We start from the raw sequence: 22,851 nt of genomic DNA, 5'->3' as shown, positions 1-22,851 counted from the left end.
TTGTTACAGCAGTTACTGGATCTACATTATCTTTAAGACAGGTCCTTACATTCCCCTGTGACAGCAGCATGCCAGCTGGGTGCAGGAACCTGCAGGATGCTCAGGCGTCCACTGGTGCCCATAACCAAGTTACAAAGCACAAAAATCAGCATAGTGTTACAGCTAGACAAAATGAATAATGCACAATCCAGACATCTCTAAAGCCATGTATTCGCTCTGGGATATGTACCTATCTTGGGAAAGGGCATGACTCCTGTCTTACTCATTGCACAAAATTCTGCCTACAAGAAGGTGGTTCCTAGAGGTGGTTCTGCAGTACGGTGTCACTGGTCCTGCTTGTTACTAACTTGGCACTTCAGGTTCTCTAAAAATAACCCGCTGTCACAGTCATTTAGTCAGTACTAATTCTATCTGCTGCTGGGAAACATCCCTTTAACTCAATCTTAGCTTAACTGGGGATTTGCAAGGTAGGTGATTGATAACTTCAAATCATGTCAATTACTCCAAAGCCAATTAATGTTGGGACATGATCACAGGAAACATGCAGTGTTCGTTTCCTCTCATTGCAAAATATTAGCCACAGTGTTGATTACTTTTATCCTTCATCACTCCAGGCGAGGAGGAATTTACTGCAGACCTACACTGGCACAAGACCACAGCTGCCAAAGGAAAAACAGACAGATTCATCTTACTTTAAGTGTATTTATGCCCCTCCTTTTTTCTCTCAACAAATCCAATAGGGAAAAGAATGAGTACATGAAAGAAAAATCTTTCATTTGTCTAAAAAAGAGAAGCTGAAAGGGAATTTGCCTTACTCACTGAGAGAGGATCGTGAACAGGCCAGGCTGGGCTAAAGTAACTGGGATTGCTGTTCATGGAGCACTTGCTGCATCAACAGCAGTGCCAAACTTGTCTTGCCTCTCCTGAGCCTGTGTCAGTGGTCAGCTGCTGCCCAGGGCTTTCCAGAGAGGCTTTTGCTGCATGGGCTGATCTCTGTAGAAGAGCTGCAGTACTCTGACACTTCTTCAGGAACAAAATTAGATCAGAACACAATCTGAAGTACTTCTAGCCTAGACCCTTTACAACTTCTTTCCCACAGTTTTTGAATTCAGCAGGTTATTTCTCTGGCATCTGTCATCGCTATTGAACCGCTAGAAGAAAGTGTTTTGCATAAGGTCTTTGGTGGCAGTGTCCCTCTTTGTAGAAGGACAGCACACAGCCCCTCTTACTCGATGTGTTGGGATGCAGGTTGTGACAGCCCTCGAGTCCAGTGCCTGCTCGGCTCAGTACAGGCACGAAAAGCAGCATGTGCTCTCCAGCGTGGATTATGTTAGCTCTGTGAAAAGCTGCTTTCCCACCAGCAGCAAGCAGCTTCAGCGTGTATCCTGAGCTACAAGTAGCAAAACTTTTTGTTTAGCTTCAGTGGGGGATATAGCTCTGATTACAAGCCTGTCATAACCAACTCGGTCTAATAAATATTATTGGGTTTTCTCTCTTTCTTACACATAGCTGTCCCTGGACCTCTATCACACTGAGGATGATATCTACAAGCTCTCACTGGTGCTGGAACCAAGGAACTCCAAATCTGTAGGTGATCTTTTACTGCATTTTCACATATTGCTTATTTTGTCTGCATGTAATTGATTAAATTTTTAAATGACAGTTAATGAGTTTCCTTGTTCGTATTCATGTAAAGCCTTTTAGTGCATATGCTTGAATAGTAAACACACTATTTACAGCTCACTATTTACAGGTTTTAGTGCATATTGGGAGCAGTAAATAGTGAAACATGCCAGACTTCATTATTAATTATTTTTCAAGAAAACCTCTGCAAGTTCTAGAAAACATAGTTCAGCTTTATGTGAAGATATCCTTTGTAAGTTTATATCAATTATTTATTGCGTGACCATTACATCATTTTCTGGATGCTGGTGCAGTTATATAAAACAACACTGAGTCCAAAGATTTTTTTTAGGTAAAGCACAGCATCAGCTATGCTGTTTTATAAACTATTTGTTTATGCAGAATTGACTGTATCTTGGGCTTTCAAGCAATATTTAAACACTGCAGAATAGTTTTGGTTTTTTTTTAGTATGTACAACTAAAGATACTGATGCATTGATGCATTTTTTATTACGCTTTGCAAGTCTGAGGATACAGATAAATCTCCTAATTAATAGATGACTTTTCATTTAAAGTACTAGTATCTCTTCTGTTGCCAAAGTTTAGGGACTCTTCTTCCCTCTGAGCGTTTCATCAGTGCATTAACATCTTATTGCCCGTCCTATGGAGCACATGAAGCTCTCAGGCTGATCCCTCTCAAGTCTGACACCAGCAGAAACTAAGGGCAGCATTAAATGCTTAGCAGCGTGTGAGAGCAGAGTCCAGTAGTCTGAGGTGTTTCATAGCAGTGTTTTTTATGTTTCTGAAGTATTCCTAAATGCAAACAAAGAAGAAAACCCCCTTAATTTCCAAGTATATGGCTTCTCTGGATTTTAAGATAGTTTATCAATCAGTCTTGGAGACCAGTTTGAGGACTATGTATGTGTGCTTTCAATGGGGGATGATGAGCAATAGTAAGGAAGTTATTGAATATTTCCATAGTCAACACAAACTCACTTTGAACACCTGGAATTTCATTACTGAATCTCCAGTCTTTGTTGGATATGATTTGACCACAACAGTTCCCATTTATCGCTGTCATTCTGCCTCCCTCATGCCTCCATTACTGCCAGCAAAGCTGAATTGTTACAGCTCTATGTTGTGGAAGGACTAATGGGCCACTACTGTAAATGAAGAAAATTATTACATTGCTGCTTTGATCTCCAGCCTGTGCTTTAAGAAGGACAAAAGCAATATAAACAGTGCTGTGAACTTTAACAGTACCCAGAAATTGTGGGACACTTCTGCATGATGATCAATGAGTAACCACTGACATTGAGCTGTTGCAGCACCCTGATGGGCAGAAACTACAGCTGAATTGACAGAAGCTGGACTGTTTGAAGCATACTTCTCTTTGATGGAGTGCCAAAGCACATACAAGGGGAAAGAGGGGAAAGAATCTGTAGAGCTTTTGTACGTGGAAAAATTTGTCAAAGGCAATGTGACAGCATAGTTATGTCATTCCAACTGCTCCTTGATTTATTGGTGTGCTGGTACAACTCCCATGCAGGTGCACTGCAGAGGAAGTGCCTCAGGCTGTTGCAGTCGTTTTCGAGGAAAAAGTGGAGCTGATCCATTAGCATATCAGCCTGCTCTCAACAGAGACTTGAGCAAGACTTCCATTCTGTTAAACTGGGAAGGGACTCTTCAGTCAGTGTAGCAGCCTGAGAAAATACTCAAGACCAACGGCCAGTTGTAGTATAGCATCTCCTTGTCAAACTGTCCCACTTTTCCCTGCGCATTAGTTTTCTTCGTGTTGGGGGGGTTTACTAGTACAGCTATTGGCCAGAAGATAACTCTGCCTGGTGCAGTTGTGCCACTGAAGACACACTTACATAGATTTTTTTGCTTTTGGGTACAATTTGTTTCAACACCAAAATATGCAGATATTTGCATCCATCTGAAAATGCTTTTTCTGTCTATGATACCATTATCCCTGTGCTGCTGAAACAGACAGGAGATACAGGCTGAATCACAGACAGCATGACCAGATACGATATTTCTGAACATTCAGTACATTCAGCTAGTTAGTCTCTGGACACTGGTTAGTACGTTTCCTCATAGCATGCATTTCAAATACCTATATAAAGTCATGATTGTTCATATGAGTCTATGAGTGAAATAGGAGGAACTGACATTTCCCTCTGGCTAGTGGGCAGTAACATGAAGTTTTCATTGCAACTTGTCAAAAAACATAAAAATTGAATGAGGCTTCAAATGAAATAGCTCAGAAGAAAGAGGAATGCTCCAGTGGATTCAGTCTCTGTGAGGATTTGGTAGTCTAGCACCACTCTGACACTTTGATACTGATGCTTGGAGTCCCTTTAGTCTAAGATTTTTTTAAGACAAGGCACATTTCAAATTTCTTCTCTGACCATAGCTGTAAGAATATCACAATAGTGGCATGTTACGTGTTATCATGTAACATGTCATCTTTAAAAGATTACTGCATTTCTGCATATTTTTAGAGCAAAAACTCTTGCCAGCATGTTGGTCCATCACTGTGTGGTGACATTAGTTTTAGGACTGAAACATTCTGTAAGTGGTTTTGGCATATAGAGCTGGGTGTCCAAGTTCACTGTATTTCTTGTTGATATTGAATTCTGTGGATATAGGGATTTTTTCTTCCCAAACTTATTTGTGCAGAATGGTGTGATGAGTCAAGAGCTGTTGAGGAACTGAGAAAAGCTGTTCTGACAATTGAATGAGGAAAAGCCAAACTAATAAAGCAACCCACTAACACATTCTTCTTTTTTTTTTCCTACCAAACACAGTAGAGTATGACCTTGTGACCATTTTTCATATCAATAGCAAAGTTTACAATACCTTTGTTATACACAATAATAACTGTAACGTTTTTACATGGCTTAATTATCTCCCTCTCAACTCACACCAATTTAAAGGAAGGCAGATGAGACCCAGATTTCTTGCTCATCAGCTAATACAGGGGCCTTCTGAAGCCGTGGGCCATCTCCCTTCTGATTTAACCATGCTGAATTTTTTCTGCTTGACACTGCTTCACCTGCTAGATGTCCAGTGGCAGATGCAGGAGAAAGCCAGTACTCCTTGCAGCATTTCTTATGCTAACTCGTGATTTTTGAAGCCTTACCTGAAACTGTGTTCGGATTTGTCCTGTATTTTCTACTTGAACAGGCTGAGCTGCGTGCCAGATCTTCTCCCAAAGTACCGTAGTGGTGTGGAGGGAGTTGGGTTGCGTGCTCTGTGCTTCAAGTGAGCTGTCAGCTACTGTTTTGTCAAGACCAAGCTGTTTTCAAAATAAAATAGTCTGGCTGGTGTTACCTGCAGAGCAAGTCAAAGGTTAGCCTTTCTGCTCAGGCTGCCTAGATGAATTAAGCTGTGCATCCTGGCATGTCTCGGCTGGAAACCTGTGGGATTGCTGAGCACAATTCTGCCCTCACTTCTGCATCATGCTCTCCTCTTGGGGCTGCACAGAGCAGGAGTGTTAACTTAGGCCATCAGAGTCCCTCACGTGCCTCCTGGGCATGGTCCCTCCGTTGGGGAGCTAGGGCCAGGCTGCGTCATGGTGGCGAGTTCCTCAAGGGCTGTATCGGGAAAGAGAAAAGCAGGGTTTTGGGCTTACCTATTTCTGATGCCCACTGTGTCCAGAGACCCTTCTTCTTTCCCCCTTCCTCTGAGTCTCATTGCAACATCTTGCCTGATGTTGTGCTAGCACATTTTTACAGCACGGGGACTCCAGTAGTTTGTGGTTGTAGCTCTGACATACAGAGCTGCTTTTAGCAGGAAATTCAACTTCATAATTCAGATTTTAAAATCTTTGTGTTCTGATCCATCTCTCAGCAGCCTACCTCCCCGACGACCCCTAACAAGCCAGTAGTGCCACTGGAGTGGGCATCTGGAGTGGTACCAAAACCTGACCCTACTGTCATTAACAAGCACATACGAAAGCTGGTGGATGTAAGTATTTGGAAGAATATACTGGTCAAATATACTAGTTGGGATGAATTTCAGATGTCGGATAACAAATTTGAGCCTTTGCTGACACTTTCAGAAATATTTATTTTATCCCTGCAATCAGTGATGGGATTAGTAAGCAGGTTTCTCAATACAAAGGAGCAAACTTTCAGGAGCATCCAAAGCCTGGCTGCTGTTCAATAAATTTGATTAGTGAATATAAATTCAGAGGGCAAAGTTGAGTTTTCGCAGCTCTAGTCACCCAGTTTATGTCTGGTTACAGACAGCTGGAAGCAAAAGTACTCAGAGTCAAGGACTCATGCATTACTAGGTCCAGAGAAGGTCTCTGGAAACCCTATTTGTGGTTTTCAACTTGCTGTCATTTGACTGTCCAGAGGATACTATGTAGGGTGAAGAAAGCACTGTCTTGGTGTCACTTTAAAAATCTGGGCATGAGGTCATGAAGAATTATAGCTGGGATCTTCCAGCTTCAGTTTGGAAGGTGACATGTTAGGTAATGCAAACAAAACCAAACACTACCAGGTTCCCCTGGCGAGACCGAGCCCTGTTGTGTTGGTGTGTAAGGGACTTTTGGCAAGCAGAGGAACCAGGAATGTGTTGTAGATAGTGAAGCAAGATTTCCTTCTGCTTTTTACAAATTAGTAACTAAGTCTGGGAAGAACTATTAAATTCTGACCTTGTCTGTGTTACAGGTCATTAATTGGGGTTATGTTGTTAAGATAACTTAAAGTCTTCAGTTCTCTCACTCAAGACTTCAAATATATCTTGTGGTTTACTTTATGTACATGCTCTTTTTAAAAAAAGCTTCATTTTTCTCTTCATGTGGGATGCCAGAACTGCACATGCTGTTCCTGTATTGCTTTTGTCAGTGCCATATGTGTTGATAAAAATCACTCCACATCCAAAACTCTCTTTGATATCTTGTTTAAATAGGAAGTCTGTCGCAACTCCTTAATCTTTCCAGAATGTGGTGGGTGGAGGGTGGTTCTTGTTTCTGCATGTCAGGGAGATGCAGTCCCCCATTCCACAATTTTGGCCTAGTTCAGGACATATGATTTTGAGATTGACAGGATTAAAATATGGTTTGGGGCTGTTATGGATACCGCGTACTAAGAGGCTCACACCACTGTGTACAACTGTCTTCATTTTTCCAATCTTTGTCATTTACTAGCTGCTTTGAGTTGTGCTCCAATAAATATGCATATTGAAGTACCAAGTAGGAATAAAAGGAATAAAACAAGGCAGCAGAGCATGTGATTAGTAATATGTTGAACATTAAGTTACATGTAATTATAAGGTTGAAGAGCTGGTATAGATTCAGGATAGGCTAGATATTAGGACAATAAGTTCTTTTTTTTCCCCAGTCTGTCTTTAGGAACTACGATCATGACCATGATGGCTATATTTCTCAGGAAGACTTCGAAAGTATAGCTGCCAACTTCCCCTTTTTGGACTCTTTCTGTGTGCTGGACAAAGATCAGTAAGTTTGGAGATTTCTCTGTGTTTTTTTTATTTTCCTCAATTTAAAAACTCATGAAAACCAAATATTGAAGAAACAGTATCTCCCAAGCTTTTTGTGTCTGACGTCTCACTTAAGGAACTGAAGATCACTGAATTCTATTCTCATTTAACTTCTTATGCTGTAGTCCGTTCTATAAGCCCACCCAGGCTGGAGTCCTGCTTTACCTGCTACTTTAAAAATCATTTGTGTAATAGCTTAGTGAGGAATTCCTGATGGGACTGAGTGAAAACCCCTAGAGTACTGTCAAATGACAGTGGAGATGCTGTATCCAGCCAGGCATCAGACTGATGAAACAAATAAGTTGCGTATGGGACAGGGGAAATGAGTGTATGTAGCAGAGAGAGGGTAACAAATATTCTAGGAGGTATATGTTCCTAGCCAGTTGGGCTTGATAATTCTTCTTGTGCAGAATCTCTTTGGCTGTCAAGGCTGGTGGTCAGCCAGGGGCATAGCCGCTTGGTCTGTGTGAGCAGTAAGTAAAGATCCTTCACTTAATGGCCTGGTCTGTGCTCTGATACCACGAACAGGTGAGAAACCAAAGTCCATGCTGTAAGTTCAGTGTTTGCTGTTTAATGAAGGATAAGAACCACAAAGGCTGTAAGGGTTTTTTTCTGCCAGGACTGTTGCAGCTCTTTCAAAGAATGTGCTTTGTGAGCTGTGTGCTTTTTGCAATGAGAAAATCCTGAATTGTTCAGTGCTGTGAGCAGTGACAGATCTACTCTACTTTTTTTTCCCTAACAGAGATGGTCTTATAAGCAAAGAAGAAATGATGGCTTACTTTCTGAGAGCTAAATCACAGTTCCAGTGTAAAATGGGACCAGGGTTTATTCATAACTTTCAGGAGATGACCTATCTTAAACCAACTTTCTGCGAGCACTGTGCAGGTTTTGTAAGTATATTTTTAATAATAGTATATCTGAAACACAATTTTTTACCCTTTAACGTAGACAGGGTGAAACTGGCTCCATGCATTGCTGAAGTCTCTTGGCCAAATATCTCATTGCATGCAGAAGGACAAATCATTTAACTCATGTTGTAGCTGTGCTGTCCAGTTTTGTTTTAGTGGTTCCTGAATACTGGCATTTGTAAGAATTACTGTGCAGGGGGAAAAAAATAAATTATGTTAGCTAAAGGATATTAGAGACTATATGAGTGGCTTTACTTGGTTTATCTTAAGTTCTTTAATTTGGCCTGATTTCCCACGTAAACAAGCTCAAGGGAAAATGGGTGTCTGGAACAGAGGATGTAGATGAAGCAAAAGCCGTTCTTTCTCAGGAAATTGCACATGGCAACATAGCTATGTTCATAATTCTCTGAATGGTCATAACAGCCTTAATCCTTTCTCTATTGAATTAAAAGATCTTCTAATTCGGTCAAGAAATCAGAAGTGCTTCCAGCAGTTCTGTACAATAAGAATATTTTTAATTTATTTGTTTTTTTTTAAATTTGCTTTTTCTCTCAGCCATAACTTACCAGATACCACTTATTAGAGTGCCCTGTACATAACTGGGAAATGATAGGGTTTGTGAACATTTGTGTCGCTTGTAAACCTCCTCCAACTTCCACTTCAAACCAAGTATAGTAAAGAAAAAGGAATTACTATGATTTAAGTTACATTAATGTACACACCCTGCTGAAATAAAAAGTCCACATTTAGACAGCTTAAGCAATAAGAGTAGAGGCCCACATCCTCCCCTTACATGTGGCCTACATACAGGGTGTAAGCTCAGAACATGGTCCCTGCTCTCCAGCGCAGATCTGCTCTTGCTACTGGCGGCAAAATCTCCAGCTTGTACTATGTTAACTTTTCCACTAATTAATATTTCTTTGTGGTTGAAAGTAACAATAACAGCACTGCTAAGTGAAAAAAACGTGCCTCCTTTCACACCAGCGCTGGTGTTCCTGCTCTTGTCCATGCTCCCATCTTCCGCTCGCTTCTTTTGTGACACATTGGTCTTGTTCAGATGCTCATGGTCCCTATTGCAACCACTGATCAAGGCCACGGGGAAGAAGGAATTCCACCTATTTCCGCTAGAACTGCAAAAACCTTGGAGGCGACATGGTCAGTGCTGATTCAGGAGCGTGCTGGTGGGCTCTTGAGGTGACAGCTCCAGCAGACTGATGGGGCAGGGGTGGCCACTGGCCTGAGCCTATTGTTTCAGGCTGCCTGTGGCCTCAGGAAGATGTCACTGCATTCTTGGCACTCGGTTCATGTTTGGAAGGCTTCCATAGCAAAGCAAGGCCCGAGGACTGCCCTGCAATGTCCCTCTCCACCAGATATTTTTCTCCTGCATCAATCTGCTAATTGGCCATTGTTGGATTTTTCACGTCTCCCTGCTTACATCCAGTGCAGGAATACAAATGAGTAAGGGGTTGTACAGGAAACGGAAATAAGGTCATTTTTCCTGTCAACTCACTGAAGTCATTGGCATTGTCCTGTGGATGAGTTGGACTGACAGGACAGGAACCAGCTACAAAATCTGCTGCATATTTGTTCCGCATTTCAGTGCTGCTCATCCACAGGTGGAAACCTAATTTCAAACTGATGCACTGATTTGCAGTCAAAATAATGTGCACTGACAGTGCAGCAGGATGAATTGACATGACAGTGCAATGCATTCAGTAGCCAATAAAATATCTGTTATTAAAATGATACGAACTTTAAAGGTCAAGCTAAAACCTAATGCCATTAAGCAGCACAAAATTAATACACCCATGGCCTGCCACAGTTCCATCCCACAGCTTGAGCTGCACCGTGTGGCGGGGTAGGTGACCAGCCATCCTGCCGAGCTTTATAATACAAATTTGCACAGATCCTCTCACCTTGCAGCTGGCTTAAGCCAGCTTTGCAGCAAAGCTGTGTCAGATGGATTCAAAGCTTTAGGTCAGAATTCATGACATGGCACTTCAGCTAAAAGTTTTGCTGCTGTCTGTAACCGCGACAGCGGTGCCAAATTTGAGTAGAAGGCAGGTACAGAACTAAAAAGGTGAGGAGAAAGCTCTTCAGTGGGAATGGATTAGAGCTGAAACTAAAGACACTACAGTCCGTGTCTCTTACGGTCATCCTGGCAAAGCGAGCTGAGAAAAATCACGTAAAGCTGAGCAGTGACAGCCCTGCTCTTCCTAATGCTGCTGCTCTTCCAAGATAGGGCTGGGGCCTCTACTGTCGCTGCCTCGCCACAGCGACTGCATTCACTGTGCATATATACAGTGTTAGCAGGAAAAGAACAAGCAGCGGGCTTTCTATGGACCCTTCTTCCACTGTTGTCCCTTCTGTTCTTTTAGTCACCTTTCTTCCACCCTGTTTAATGTATTTTGCTTTCTCCAAGACCCCATTTTTCCTTGCAAATTCTTTTTTGCAGTGTATGGGATTTCCCGCCCCCCCGCCCCCCGCCCCCGAATCTTCCTGTTCTGTTTATTTTACTCTCTCCTTTGTATTTTGAATGTTCTCCAGCTCTTCCTTTTGAACATTTCTTTAATGATCATATTCACCCCCTGCACACTGTGCAGGCTCTTATAAATACCATGAGGAGCCACGTGCGGTTTTGACTGCCTGGATGTGCTCACCCTCCCTAGTAATGTTTTGAATGAGGTCAGGATAAATAAACACTACAGTCCCCAATCTTTTTCCTTTAATGCTAGGGCTAGAAAAACTGCCCCTTCCTCTCTCTGCCTCTCAGAGTGAAAATGCTTGTTTTTATAAAGCCGTGGCTGTCGATACAGTGCTTCTGAGTGTATAGATAATGACTTGCTAGGGAATTTTCCTACTTCCAATCAATCCTGCTGATGTTGCAGTGAAAGATTCCTAAAAGTGGGACCACACACACTACCTCCTGGAAGTTTACCATTTAGTTGTCATGTACATCAACAAGGACAGCTTCTGGGAGGAGGCAAAGGTGGAAGTTAGTGGCTTTTATGCCTGTTTCAATCTTCAACCTTTTTTTTAATGGAAAAATCAGGCGGACAAATCTGATTGCTGTGGCTGGGTGTGCTGGGGACTGGTATGGGAACCAAGAACCTAACTTTTATCCCCAGTGGTGTTTTCTTCTGCTGTGTTTGAATGGCATGGGCCATGCATGTATCTGGAGGATGGATATATACTGGAAATTCCCTCACAGATAGATAACATTAAGTGAGCCTAAAAGCAGAACGTGCTCTGCTGATTTCAGTAAGCTTGATATAATGGCAATTTTTCACCCGTTCCTGGAAGCAAATGTCATCTGTGTCTCTCCTTCCCTAGTAGTCACACTGTAAGTAGTAGAAATAAGGGGGAAGCCACACAAGTCTTATCACAATTAGAGGGAAAGGTCTGCCTAACAGGAAGGGTGTTAAGAGCAGTTGTATCCTGTTTGTGCTTTTGTAGCCATTGGTACTTCCTCATTGTGACCTTGTTTTCCTTCCAGCTTTCTTTTTTGATTCCTTGACGCTCTTTTGTCTTTCTTTGCAGCTCTGGGGTATAATCAAACAAGGCTACAAATGCAAAGGTAAATAAATATCCCATTAATTTTTCAAGCTATTGGTGGGTTTTAGCACAAGTAGGTCAACTGTATTTTTTAGTAGAATGACATCTCTTCATCCAAATTTTGCTTACACACTTGGTAGTGTCCATGACCAGTGACTGCTGGTACGCTATGAAGTCTCACTGAATTAGGGGACATAGCACCCAGTAGGAACACACAGGTTCTGTGAGCTGAAGGTCCAAAGTAGCCATGGACTCCATGAGGTGTCACTTTCTAACAGCAAAGACCTTGAATTTTGGAAATCTAAGTGTCCTCATCACACCGAGACATCCTGAAATACATCTCCTGAGGCTTGGGGTCAAGAAAAGTTCTGCTGGCAATGCTGTCTGTCATGTACATCCACATGCCTGTAGTGAAGCCTAATGGCAATAGTGGCTGAGCTAGAAATAGAGAAATATTTAATTCCTAGACTGCCTAGCAGATCTTATTGCAAGATCTTCTGCAGACATTCAACTCAAAAAAAAAATCTTAGACCTCTTACAGCCCTCTCTGTTGCTTTCATAAAATGTTTAATTTCTTATGCAGTACTTGCACCATATTGAGCAGGTCAGACCAAGAATGACATCGTAGTGCTCCTCATTGGCTTTAAAGTCCTGGACCTATTTATTTCTCAAGCAGCCCAGCTCTGGCTGAAGGGTACTGTTGACTTTCACAGTTGTAGTTGCAGCTCAATTATTCACAGGGGAACATTCACGCTTGGGCTTCATAGTTGTATTTATATGCACTCTTTTCCCTTAGTCTTACACTGGCTCCTAGGAGAAGGGTGAAGAATTGGCAGGATTGGTTTTTAGGATACGCCACGTTCCTGTCTCCCTCTCCGCCCATGGACATCTCTTCCTCAGAGAGGGGTAGGGAAAATGTCCATGGCTAAACCAGCATATGTAATTCAGCTATTCCTGATTACTGTCATCTGAGCAGCTACGAAAGGGCTAGTTGCAGTCTATACTTTTACTGGTAGGATGAGGGAAGGAAGATAGATAGGGGTTTTGTCACAGCAGCCCAGTAAATTCAACTTGAGATCTGAAAGCTGAGCTCTGTCTTGCATCATTGCTTGTAACAGTGGCCCAGTGGAGAGCGAGGAAAAGTCGTTCTGTAAAGTCAAAATTCTAGGCAATGGAACATGAGAGTAAGAGAGCAGAGCTGCTCGCTCAGATCTTAAAGTGGTCAACAAGGCACCAATTAGTGCCTGCCCTTTGTTGTAGCAGCTACCAGCTGCTCCCTATGCTGGCATCACTTGAGTGCTGCACCCATTATGGACGATTTCTGCCTTTGAGCACAGAGCTGTCATCTTCCGTTTTGAACCTCTGAGGCTATGCTAGCAGGGGGAGGGAGGGAGTTCATCTGTTCAGGTCTGCTGCTTACCCCAGCACTGTGGGTAAGGAGATACAGCTAGACTGTGTGGTCTACAAGTGATGAAAGAGGTTCTCCACTGCCAAGAGAAATTTATTGTATTGGGGCGGGGGACGTGGTGGTGTTACCTTTAGGGCGGACAAAACCACAGCTGGTACTTTTGTATTAGTCATATGAACAAGGTGATGGGAGAAACCAGAACTCTCACCCATCAGGCTAGAGCTGCTGCTCTGAGCAGAATTATAAACACTCTTCTTTTAGCAGAGTTATAAACACAATGCTTTGGCAGTGGCTCACCTCAAACATGTTAGGTCATGGAGCAGCAACAGAGACAAGGGAGACAGAAATTTTCAAACAAAGGCAAGGGACACAGGGGAGAGAGACCCTGTGTTTGGGGCACACATCCTCCACCCTTTGGCCCTCTCTTGCAGATAAGATCTGTGCTGCAGTCACACTTCAGATAAATGTACCTAGTGATGAGTGTATCTGCAGTGGTGCAAGGCCCAGCAGAGGCTGGGTGTGCAGGCACTCAGCCAGTTTCATCCAGGTGGCTGATACACGTCCACAGAGCTTACTCCATGCTGATGTTGCTTGCTGAGCTACTTAGATGAGTTTGAACTTACAGTGGTCTACATTGACCTCCAGCTGTGTTTCCAGAGGCTCAGGGTATGCATGCTCCAGTGTCTTCTGACCAAGTGTGTTTACTATAATAGGCCCTGTTGGGTCAAATAAAAAAAAAAATTTTTTTTGGAGACTCATGCAATGGAGCAGAGGCTTTATGCATGGCATACACAGGTATGATATACAATCATACCAGTAATTCCAGGTCCCTTCCTTGAAACTGATTTCTGATGAAAATACCATCCCACTCTTCCCTTCTGCTGCCAGATTTCTATTAATGGCTGCCATGGAAATGATCCATGATTTGTAACGCTCTTCACACCAAATGATCCATTTCTGTAACTCCCTTCACACCTTCTGTCAAAGAATTTGTTCCTTCAAAGTCCCTCCTGGTATCTGTCTGCTAATAGCCCTGAGGGATTACCAGATAGTTGTGGCTTTCCATTTGGTGACTTGACAATTCCTTCCTTTTACAGATTGTGGTGCCAACTGTCATAAGCAGTGCAGAGACCTGCTTGTGCTGGCATGCAGGAAATTTTCCAGAGGAACCTCAGTAGGCAGCAACCACGGCTCTCTGCCTAGCAGTCCGTCTCTGCCTCCAGGTGAGAGCACTTTTATTCCTATTTTAAACCATTTCTGGAATCCTCTCTAACAGCCAGTGTCCTTGCTGCCATTTTTAATTTTTCCTTTGTATCAGCGCACAGAGCAGCACATGTACTTTGTACTGCACTGTGGCTTGTGTTCAGTGCTCAGATTACAACATCTCTTTCTGCAGTGGTGGCCTTAGTCTCCTGCCTGAGGCTCCCTATCCTCCATACTGGCACCCCTATCCTAGCTGAAAAGAAATAAAATTATAATTAGGGAAACTGTACTTCTCCTTGTAGGCCACGTACGGGCAGGGGCTAGAAAACATAAGACACAGTTCTAGCTCTGCCTTATCCCCTGAGCGTGCAGACGGAGGGAGAGAGAAACACGTGCACACAAGGCCAGAATCAGTTTCCATATTGCTAATTATACCACTGCTTCTTATAGGCAGCTACCTGGAATAAAGAGCAACCTCCTTCAGAGCTTTCTGCTGCTAAGCGATACTGCTGCCTTCTCTTTCACGCATGCTAGTGCTGCCTGCATAAAGCACCTTGGCAAACCATCATGCAATTATATATAATGGTATATAAAGACCTGGTCCTGAAAGTGATTTAACTACTAAAAGACCTGCATAAACATTCCAGAATAGCCAACTTTAATTCTGAACGTTTAAGTCCCCTTCTTGTCTCCCCCATCCCAGGCTTAAGATATCTTTTTTGTAAAGATCTTGAAGTAAAATATTTAAAATAAACAATTCTACCTTCTCTTTCAGTCCAAGATGAAGTATTTGAATTTCCCAGTGTTGCTGCGGAACACCAGGACCTCGATGGCAGAGCGATCACCCTCGTCACTGGCTCTTCGCGGAAAATTTCAGTGCGGCTGCAGAGGGCCACCACCAGCCAAGCAACACAGACAGAACCACTCTGGCATGAGCCAGGCTGGAACGATTCAGGTTCCCATACTTTTCCCAAAATGAAGTCCAAGTTCCATGGCAAATCTGGGAAGAACAAAGGCTTTGCGAAATGGGAGAACGAAAAGCCCAACATGCAGGCTGATATAGAGCCAGAAGCCAAGTCCCCACAACACATGCAGGATCACAACGGAATAGAAACACTCCTAGAAAGACAAGAATCTGAGGTGAGTTGCAGAAGAATCCAAGACAGTTCAAAATCTGCTAGAGTCTGAGGTCTCATAAGGTTATTTTATGAATTTCATGATGCTTTTTTCATTCAAATTTGCCTCTGCTTCTTGCACAAGAGTCACTTTCAGAAAACTGCCAAATCATCCATAGATACCTATTTTCTACACCGCAGTGTGCAGTTACTGTAACTGGGAATTTGTTGGCTCTTGGTGTCAGTATGTGCTTTTAGGAGTTGGACACTTTCCTTTTTGAAAGTCATTAAAATAGCCTGGTGGATATCTGACCAAATTCTGTGCTGTTGTACCCTTGCAATGCACAGTCTGGGGCTCTGTGTTGGATTCACAAGAACTACCATCCTGATAAACATACGAGTCCAGACTAGGGCGGGATATCGGTCCCATTTCTGTTGCTCTCACCCATAAAGTTTATACTTCCAAAGCCTCATGCTTTTATTGACCATCCTTTGCTAGCATGTAAGTGCCTATTTTCTTTTGGTTACAGGATAGCTGATTGCTCACCCTGAAGCACAGAAAAATGAAGATGACAACTGTAATACAGCAAGAGTTGATGGACTGTCACAGACCCCATTTGGCCATGGGAAGTCTTCCTGTACCTCGTACTTTTAAATTCAAACGTTGCTCTGTTTTCTTAGCTGAAAGGTGTTCTAAAGCACTATTTATTTTCTCACAAATAAGCCATTTGGATGAACGTTGCATGGACACAGCAGAACAGGTCTCTGCGCTCAGTGTTTTCTCTTGTATGACTTCTATGGAAACTTCCTCTACGTGCCACTGAGGATATATTTGGCCTCCTTTAAATATACTGCATCATTTTGGTGTGTCTGCCAGCAACAACAATGGTGAGGACAGAAGCCAAGCTTCTAAGTTTGTTTGATAATGCTCCTTTTCCAGAGGCTCGTAATGATCTTTTAAGGAAAGAAGTAGGTGTGTATGTTGATTAAATCTCAAACAAAAACCTTTCACAAAGTCCTCTATGCTGAAATTCTTTGCACACCTGTGGTTTTAAATTTTGGCCATGTTTACATTGCTACAGTGAGCGTATTGGTGTTCAGCACAGTGATACCAGTTCCTAGGCGGGATCCTTCAAATAGGCACCACATAGCTGAGACTGAAGGAATTCCAAGACACTATGCATATGTCTGGTTACACGGCGATGGAGAGGGGTCCTCTCTGCCAGCACTGGTTATGGTAAAATTAGCATGTAATAAACACCTTAGTTTTAAGTACGTGTTTATGTATGTGTATGTGATATGTTTTTCCCTGGTTAGCAACCTGCATATGTTAAGACTAAATGTACTGAAGAGCAACCTCCAACTACACTAGCAGTTTGCTAATACAGGATTTAGCAGCTGAATCTGTAATGGCCTGAGAAGCAGGTTTGAAGTGGCATTTCTCAGAAGCATTAGATTACTTAAGGAGCACAGCCCTCATCTGGAAAAAGAGAAAAACACAAAACAGAACAGCACAGAGCTCAAACCTGAAAGGTGCATTCCAAAGTGGTATACATGCATTATTCTTCTTCCCTCCATCTCCTCACAAAAACAAGTGTGTGTGGGAAGCACACACTCTGAATTAAAGCAACCCAATTATAAGATTTCCCACAAAATTCAAGTTATTGCACCCTTCACCAAGATATAAGCCCTCAAGGTCAGAGAATACTTTCATAACCTTCCCTAACCAAAACTGACAGCAGCACTGCTGGTAGTTTGACTGTAAACTGCACTGCAACTACATGATGCCCGCTCAGGTTTGCATCATGAATCCTGCAGGTTTCCTTTATTTTCCAACACAACTAGTAATGATGGTAAATCTAGGGAGAGAGGGGAAAAAAAAAGAGAACATGGTCTTAGTGTTTTAAACTCAGAGAAATAAGCACTGCAGGGAGCACTGATTTCCAGTGTGGATGAGGGCCAGAAGCATCCTTCTGTGGGCAAAGAACAGACATTAGCAAAAATACAGTCTTTATTTCCTGTGGTGGGTCAGGTGACAGGTCGCAACAGGCTGACCACACAGCTACCGTTACAGCGTACGGCTTGCACACAATGAAAATGATGTGGTAGAGAATTTGAATAGAGATTTGGTTGTGATCCAGGCTGTTGATGGATCTGTTGAGACAAGCCTTTTAACACTTTGTAAATGAAATGTTCATGTACGACTTCATTCTTAACATCACGTAAGACTTTTAAACAGCCTTTAATCTGTAGTCTTCAGCCTATTTCTTGCAGGCTTTTAAAAGTTAGTTGTAACAACTCTTGCTCTGAAAGGTACCTGCTTTTGTATTTCTATCAGGCCCACAAGCCACGCTCATCTTCTTTTCATTGTTGGATAAGAATGTTCTTCTCACTTTACCTACTCCCCACGATACTTATAAGCTTCTTGTCTAAACTGTTTAAAAGGGTAGATGCTCTGTGTTCTTCAGATGAAGGCCTTTTCAAGGACACATTTTTTTCCATGTATACTGTTGTCAAGGCATAGACTCACATTTAAGCAAGAAAACTGACATCTTCTACAGAAGCAGTTCCCACTTTCTGGGGGACCATTCTACTAGCAAACAGACTGCTTAATTTTCAACCTGCTGTAGAGAGTTCATCAATACATCTCTAGCAAGCTTGGTAGCTTTGGTCAGTTAGGTGCTCACCTCAGCAGCAGTTGCAGATCAAGCATAGACTGCAGGCTCACACAGCTGATCCTTCTAAGCAAAATATTGCAGGGTCCAAGTAGAAGGACTCAGAAAATTTCAAGGACCTGCTCCTGCTGGAAACCCTTTGCTTTAGACATTTCAAGAAGGGGAATATTGAGAGTGCGCTGCTGGCAATAAGTAGTCATGGCCATTGGAAAACTTGAGAAAAAGACACTGGGTAGAAATACAGTCTTTTTTTCACTCCCCGACCCCTAAAAAGGAAGAGACTCATCATAGACAATGTAATAATTTAAAAAAAACAAAAACAAAAACAAAAAACACCAAAACATTAATGGGTTGTTTGCAGCAGAATGATGGTCTAGTTCCACTGCAAGCACCTGAACGGGGAGAGCTGACAGGGCATGAGCAACCATTTTAAGAAGTTGGTATAAGAGGAGCTCTTTACCTTGAGGAGGCCTGCATACATCAAATGAAAAAAAACTTTTTCTATCCTTACTTCAAGATGACATCTTTTTCTGAACAGGGGCAAGACAATTTTAGTTCCCCAATCTGGGCAAAGCAACAAAGAATTTCTTGTTTGCCTCCCTGACTTAACAAAAGGCAAAACATACCAACCATCACAGTTCCTGACTGAGCTATGTGCCTCTGCTGGTCTTGGTGAAATCCTGCCTGCTAGAAGTAAAGCAATTCCAGGAGAGTGTCCAGGAGAAAGTGTCATAATGACAAGAGCACTGGCTTAATTAAGTAGCTAAAGTGAGATACAATCCCAGATGAGGCTGGATACTTCTACCACATCCATTCGTCCCTCGCTCAGTCCTCAGCATCTTTTAAGAAACTGGGGGGGAGAAGAGAGGTGTTTTTAAAACAAAAAAAAAAACCACCAATCCCACACCACCCACCTAAAAAACAACCACCTCCACCACACAGTGGAAAGAAGGAAGATTATGCCAAACATTATTTACAGCCTAATCTGCAAATGCCAAATAATATAAGCAACATGAGCAGGTGAAAAATGCAAGTGCTTGCATAGACCCTGTAAGACATGATTGGCTGATCGAGCCAAACCCACTAGGATTTTCTGTGCTTGTGCAAAAAACTTACACAAAGCCTCATACTGCAAATAAGGGCACTTCAGCCTTGCTGTCGACTTTATGTAGTAGCCCTGAGTGCTATGCAAGGAGTCAAGCAGACATGTGGCTCATTCAGAGTGAAAGGCAAAACCAGGTTTGTACTGCCCGTCTATCCTCTGCTCTAGATCTCCTCACAGTCTTGCCTTCCTCTGCCCTCTCAAGACTTACCCAGCTTTTCAGCTTTTAAAGAATAATCTCAGCTCTACAAAGAAACATTTTCCTAGACACAAGCTGTCTTCTCAGAGGCGCCTTCTTCAGGCAGGTGAAGTCTGAGGGGGGGGGGTGCGTCAGGGGATAGTAACATGCTTGCTGACCAGAGCTAGTCTGAAGCATGGATTTTTCCCCTGCTGGGAAAGGTGAGCCTTTTCAGTACAGAAGAAGAGAAAAAGCTGAGCTGCAAAGCAAGTTTAGGGGCAGCTGCTGCCTAAAATTTTACATTTTCCAAAATGGAGTGGACTGGCTGCTGTCACCTCTGCGGATTGTTGTTCAGGGACTCCTCTGCGGAAGCCAAAGTGAAAGCATGCCCTAACGCAGCCCCCATGGTCTTCCTAATGGGGAGCCTGGAAGCCTTTGGCTGGAACAGCCTGAACAGCCACAGGAGGGTCCTCGCAGCCTAGGACGCTAGTTCAAGAAGCTTTAAGTGTCTGTGTGGGAAATAGCTGCATGTGAAGGATCCTGGACGCGGGGGGCGGGGGAGGGAACAAAAATGGGGAACAAATAACAGACAGATGGGGAGTAAGCGTGGGAAGAAGCATGCTAAGAGAACTCTCCTTCTCTACGTGACACCAAGAATGGAAGAGGATTCCAATGGAGGCCAAGCAGAGGAGGGAGGAAGGAAGGAAGGAAGGAAGGAAGGCAGGCAGGAAGGCAGGCAGGCAGGCAGGCAATCTGAATGCAGATTTCACGGAGACACAAGAGGCAGGAGAAACAAGGGCTTCTTGTGGCATGGTCATTGTAGCCAAAAAAAAAAAAATCTAACCAAGGTTTGCTTCATTCAGCATCAGCCTGCTAACTGATGGGCCTCCGTACAGCACAAAAATTAGCTCCAAGTACTTCTCAAGAGAGTTTTGACAACAGAGTTCGCCCACCCAGGGACACTGGAGAAACAGCTGTAACTTTGGAACAAGTTTTTGAGTTATCATCAGCACTGATCTGAACTAGATTTTCAAAATAAGCTCTGCAGCCAACAGGCTAAACTCATTGGAAAATCCGTGTGCTGAGCTTTAAAAGTGCTGTTTACAGCTGCTGACAATCTGGTCCTAGGAGACAGAAAAGCCATCAGCAAAAGGCTGCCACTGGGGCAGTATGAAATTTAGCCAAAAAAGTCTGCTTTTTCCATGAGTTAAGCCAATGCCGGAAAGTTTAAAGAGTCCTTATCACCGTCATCTCTGCTTCATGTGTGAAAATGAGTTATGACCTTCCACCTGCCCACAGCACAGGCAGACTCCCTCTTTCTTTGGCTTTACAATAGTGTTTTCCTAGGTTTTGTACTTGTTTTTCTCTCCTCTGTTGTGCGAAAGACCCACGTGGACAAGAGGGGAAATTACTGGACAATAAAGGGGAAACAATGACACTGACAGTACTCAGAGCTGTAAAAAGCACAAGGTAAACACAGGAGAAAAATATTTTTTCCCTTCTAGCCTTGTTTGTTAAGCCATTAGAGGTGCGACTTATTTTCAGCCAAAGAGGGGAGACGGCAGTGTTTACAGCTGGTAATAGCACTTGCTTTTTTCAGTTTGCGTCCCTTTGAAAAGGCACAAGCTGAAACAAACAAGCACATGAGTATTTTGAGAGCCAACACAGGGGAAACAGAAGTTCACATCCACCTCGGTGTACTGCTCTCCAGTCACAACACTGGCATGATTCTAAGCGAAGGGTATGCTAGGAGGCTGATAAAGCAAGCTTGCACTTTAGCATGAGCCAGCTTGTTTCAGACTGCGAAATCACACTCAACACCTTAAAAACGCACGCATACTTCTGTAGCATCCAGGTTGTCCAAGGAAAATCAGAAATTCAGAGAGGAAGCAGGATCACAAACCTGACAGTCTTTAGCAGCAACACCAAGACTCTCTACTGCAGTCCTAAATATGACAGAACTAAGAATAAATCATGTGCGATGAGCAGACAGTTGAGGGCTTTTGTGTGCTGGCCTTCATTAACCTAACAGGGGGCTGAATTAATTTCTAGCACTCTAAGAACCCACACAAGCCTTCTGGACACCCAAAAGAGTCATCAGATCTTAGTGAGAATCCTCTTACTCCCCATTCAACTCTTCCCACTTCAGCACAGTTTAATTTTAATTTCCTAGGTGCATAACCCGTTTCGTGGAATACTCTTATGCCAGAGCATTTTCAGGCTCCAGACATTTCTCATAACTACCTACTGACACGAATCTTGCTTCCCTTCTTCCCAGTTCTATCTTAGGTATTTGACTGGTAAGTGTCTAGTTTCTAATTAGGCCAGAAGTTGCCACTTTCATTAATTCAGATGCAAATAGCAGTTTCACGGAGACACATAGTCAAAGCCCCCACCACATTGAAGCAGGTTACCCACATACTCTGGCTGAGAAGTCTAACCCGTAGCTAGAGGAGCCCCTCTGGGGGCCACCAGCTGTAATGGCACATCACCATGAAGTGCACACTTCGGGGGTTTGACTACAGAAGTAGAGGAATCTCATCAAGTGAGCTAGGGATTACCAGCCAACACCAATCCTAAAGATTATAACCACTCAGGGAACAGCTACAAGCAAAAAGGCTTCCTGGGCTGCATGATGCATGGTGAAAGCTCAGCTTGATCCCCTTTCCATCATCACATTACTGTTTTGCACAAAGTAAGGAATAAGTTTTTATCCATTCCTTAGACCTGCAAGGAAAACCCAACTGTGACCACAGTGCACATAGATCATGGTGTTCTAAATCATGTACTAATGTGCCTAATGAGTGAAGCAAGTGTGTGTCCCGCTTCCCAGTTATTTTACTGCACAATGACAACACCTGAGAGAGGGTTATCCTAATAGATGGAATGGAAGGGCAATGCAAGTGAAGCCTTTAGGAAACAGAAGTTGCTAGAGAAGGAAAGGCAGATGAGAAAACAGAATAAGATGCCTAAAGCTTGTGGAAGAAGAGTGGCAAGAACAACTGTGGTTAAAAGGAAGAACACTTTGTTCCCCTGTATAAATGCTTGTTTACTTAATTGCCTTCTTGATCTGCTGGAGTTCTGCTTTCGATCATGACGCACAATGAAATCAAGCACATATATCCAATCCACCACAAGCCTAATAATCCCCACAACCCCTCTCTCCTCTCCCAGCTTCCAGTTAAGAGATTCCTTCCAGTGCAGCAGGAATCATGTTTGGAAAACAGTAAATATCAGAGCATCATACAGACAATAACAAAGCAGTGGCTGTTTGCTTTCATTAATCAAAGCTGCTCTCTCCACATATACAAAGCTTGTTTTCTCTGGAGAACAAAGAAGTCACAGCACACTAGGAGGAAACAATAGAGTAAAGAAAAACAACAGCTGGCAGAAGTAAAGTGTTTTCTTTCCTGTTGGAAGCATAAAGCCTCCTGTTTTGCCTTCTTCAGAATTTTTTTTTTTTAAGCTTTCCCCCTCAAACAGCATTGAAACGAGACTCAGCTTACCCTAAGTCCTGGAAGAGGCACGAGGAGAAGCAACATATTTTGAGGAGAAAAAGCTAGCTAGAAT

The 22,851-nt window shown here is 42.9% G+C and overlaps 1 protein-coding gene across 2 annotated transcripts in view; it reads left to right on the top strand.

Annotated features, from left to right (window-relative positions):
- RASGRP3 (RAS guanyl releasing protein 3) overlaps nucleotides 1-16,601 on the top strand; it is a 62,361-nt gene extending 45,760 nt beyond the window's left edge. The window contains exons 10-17 of one of the 2 annotated variants that reach the window (XM_068402287.1): nucleotides 1,510-1,587; nucleotides 5,482-5,598; nucleotides 6,981-7,096; nucleotides 7,880-8,027; nucleotides 11,586-11,622; nucleotides 14,106-14,231; nucleotides 14,987-15,351; nucleotides 15,857-16,601. In XM_068402287.1, the coding sequence (XP_068258388.1) occupies nucleotides 1,510-1,587; nucleotides 5,482-5,598; nucleotides 6,981-7,096; nucleotides 7,880-8,027; nucleotides 11,586-11,622; nucleotides 14,106-14,231; nucleotides 14,987-15,351; nucleotides 15,857-15,865 (996 nt within the window). In that variant the 3' untranslated portion in view covers nucleotides 15,866-16,601. The remainder of the gene's footprint in view (nucleotides 1-1,509; nucleotides 1,588-5,481; nucleotides 5,599-6,980; nucleotides 7,097-7,879; nucleotides 8,028-11,585; nucleotides 11,623-14,105; nucleotides 14,232-14,986; nucleotides 15,352-15,856) is intronic. The other variant, XM_068402278.1, reaches the window with a different exon arrangement.
- The last annotated feature ends 6,250 nt before the right edge of the window (nucleotides 16,602-22,851 follow it).

Source organism: Nyctibius grandis, chromosome 1, assembly GCF_013368605.1.
Source record: "Nyctibius grandis isolate bNycGra1 chromosome 1, bNycGra1.pri, whole genome shotgun sequence".
Lineage (NCBI taxonomy): Eukaryota > Metazoa > Chordata > Aves > Nyctibiiformes > Nyctibiidae > Nyctibius > Nyctibius grandis.
Note: the sequence above shows the minus strand (reverse complement) of the source record. Positions and strands in the feature narration are given on the sequence as shown.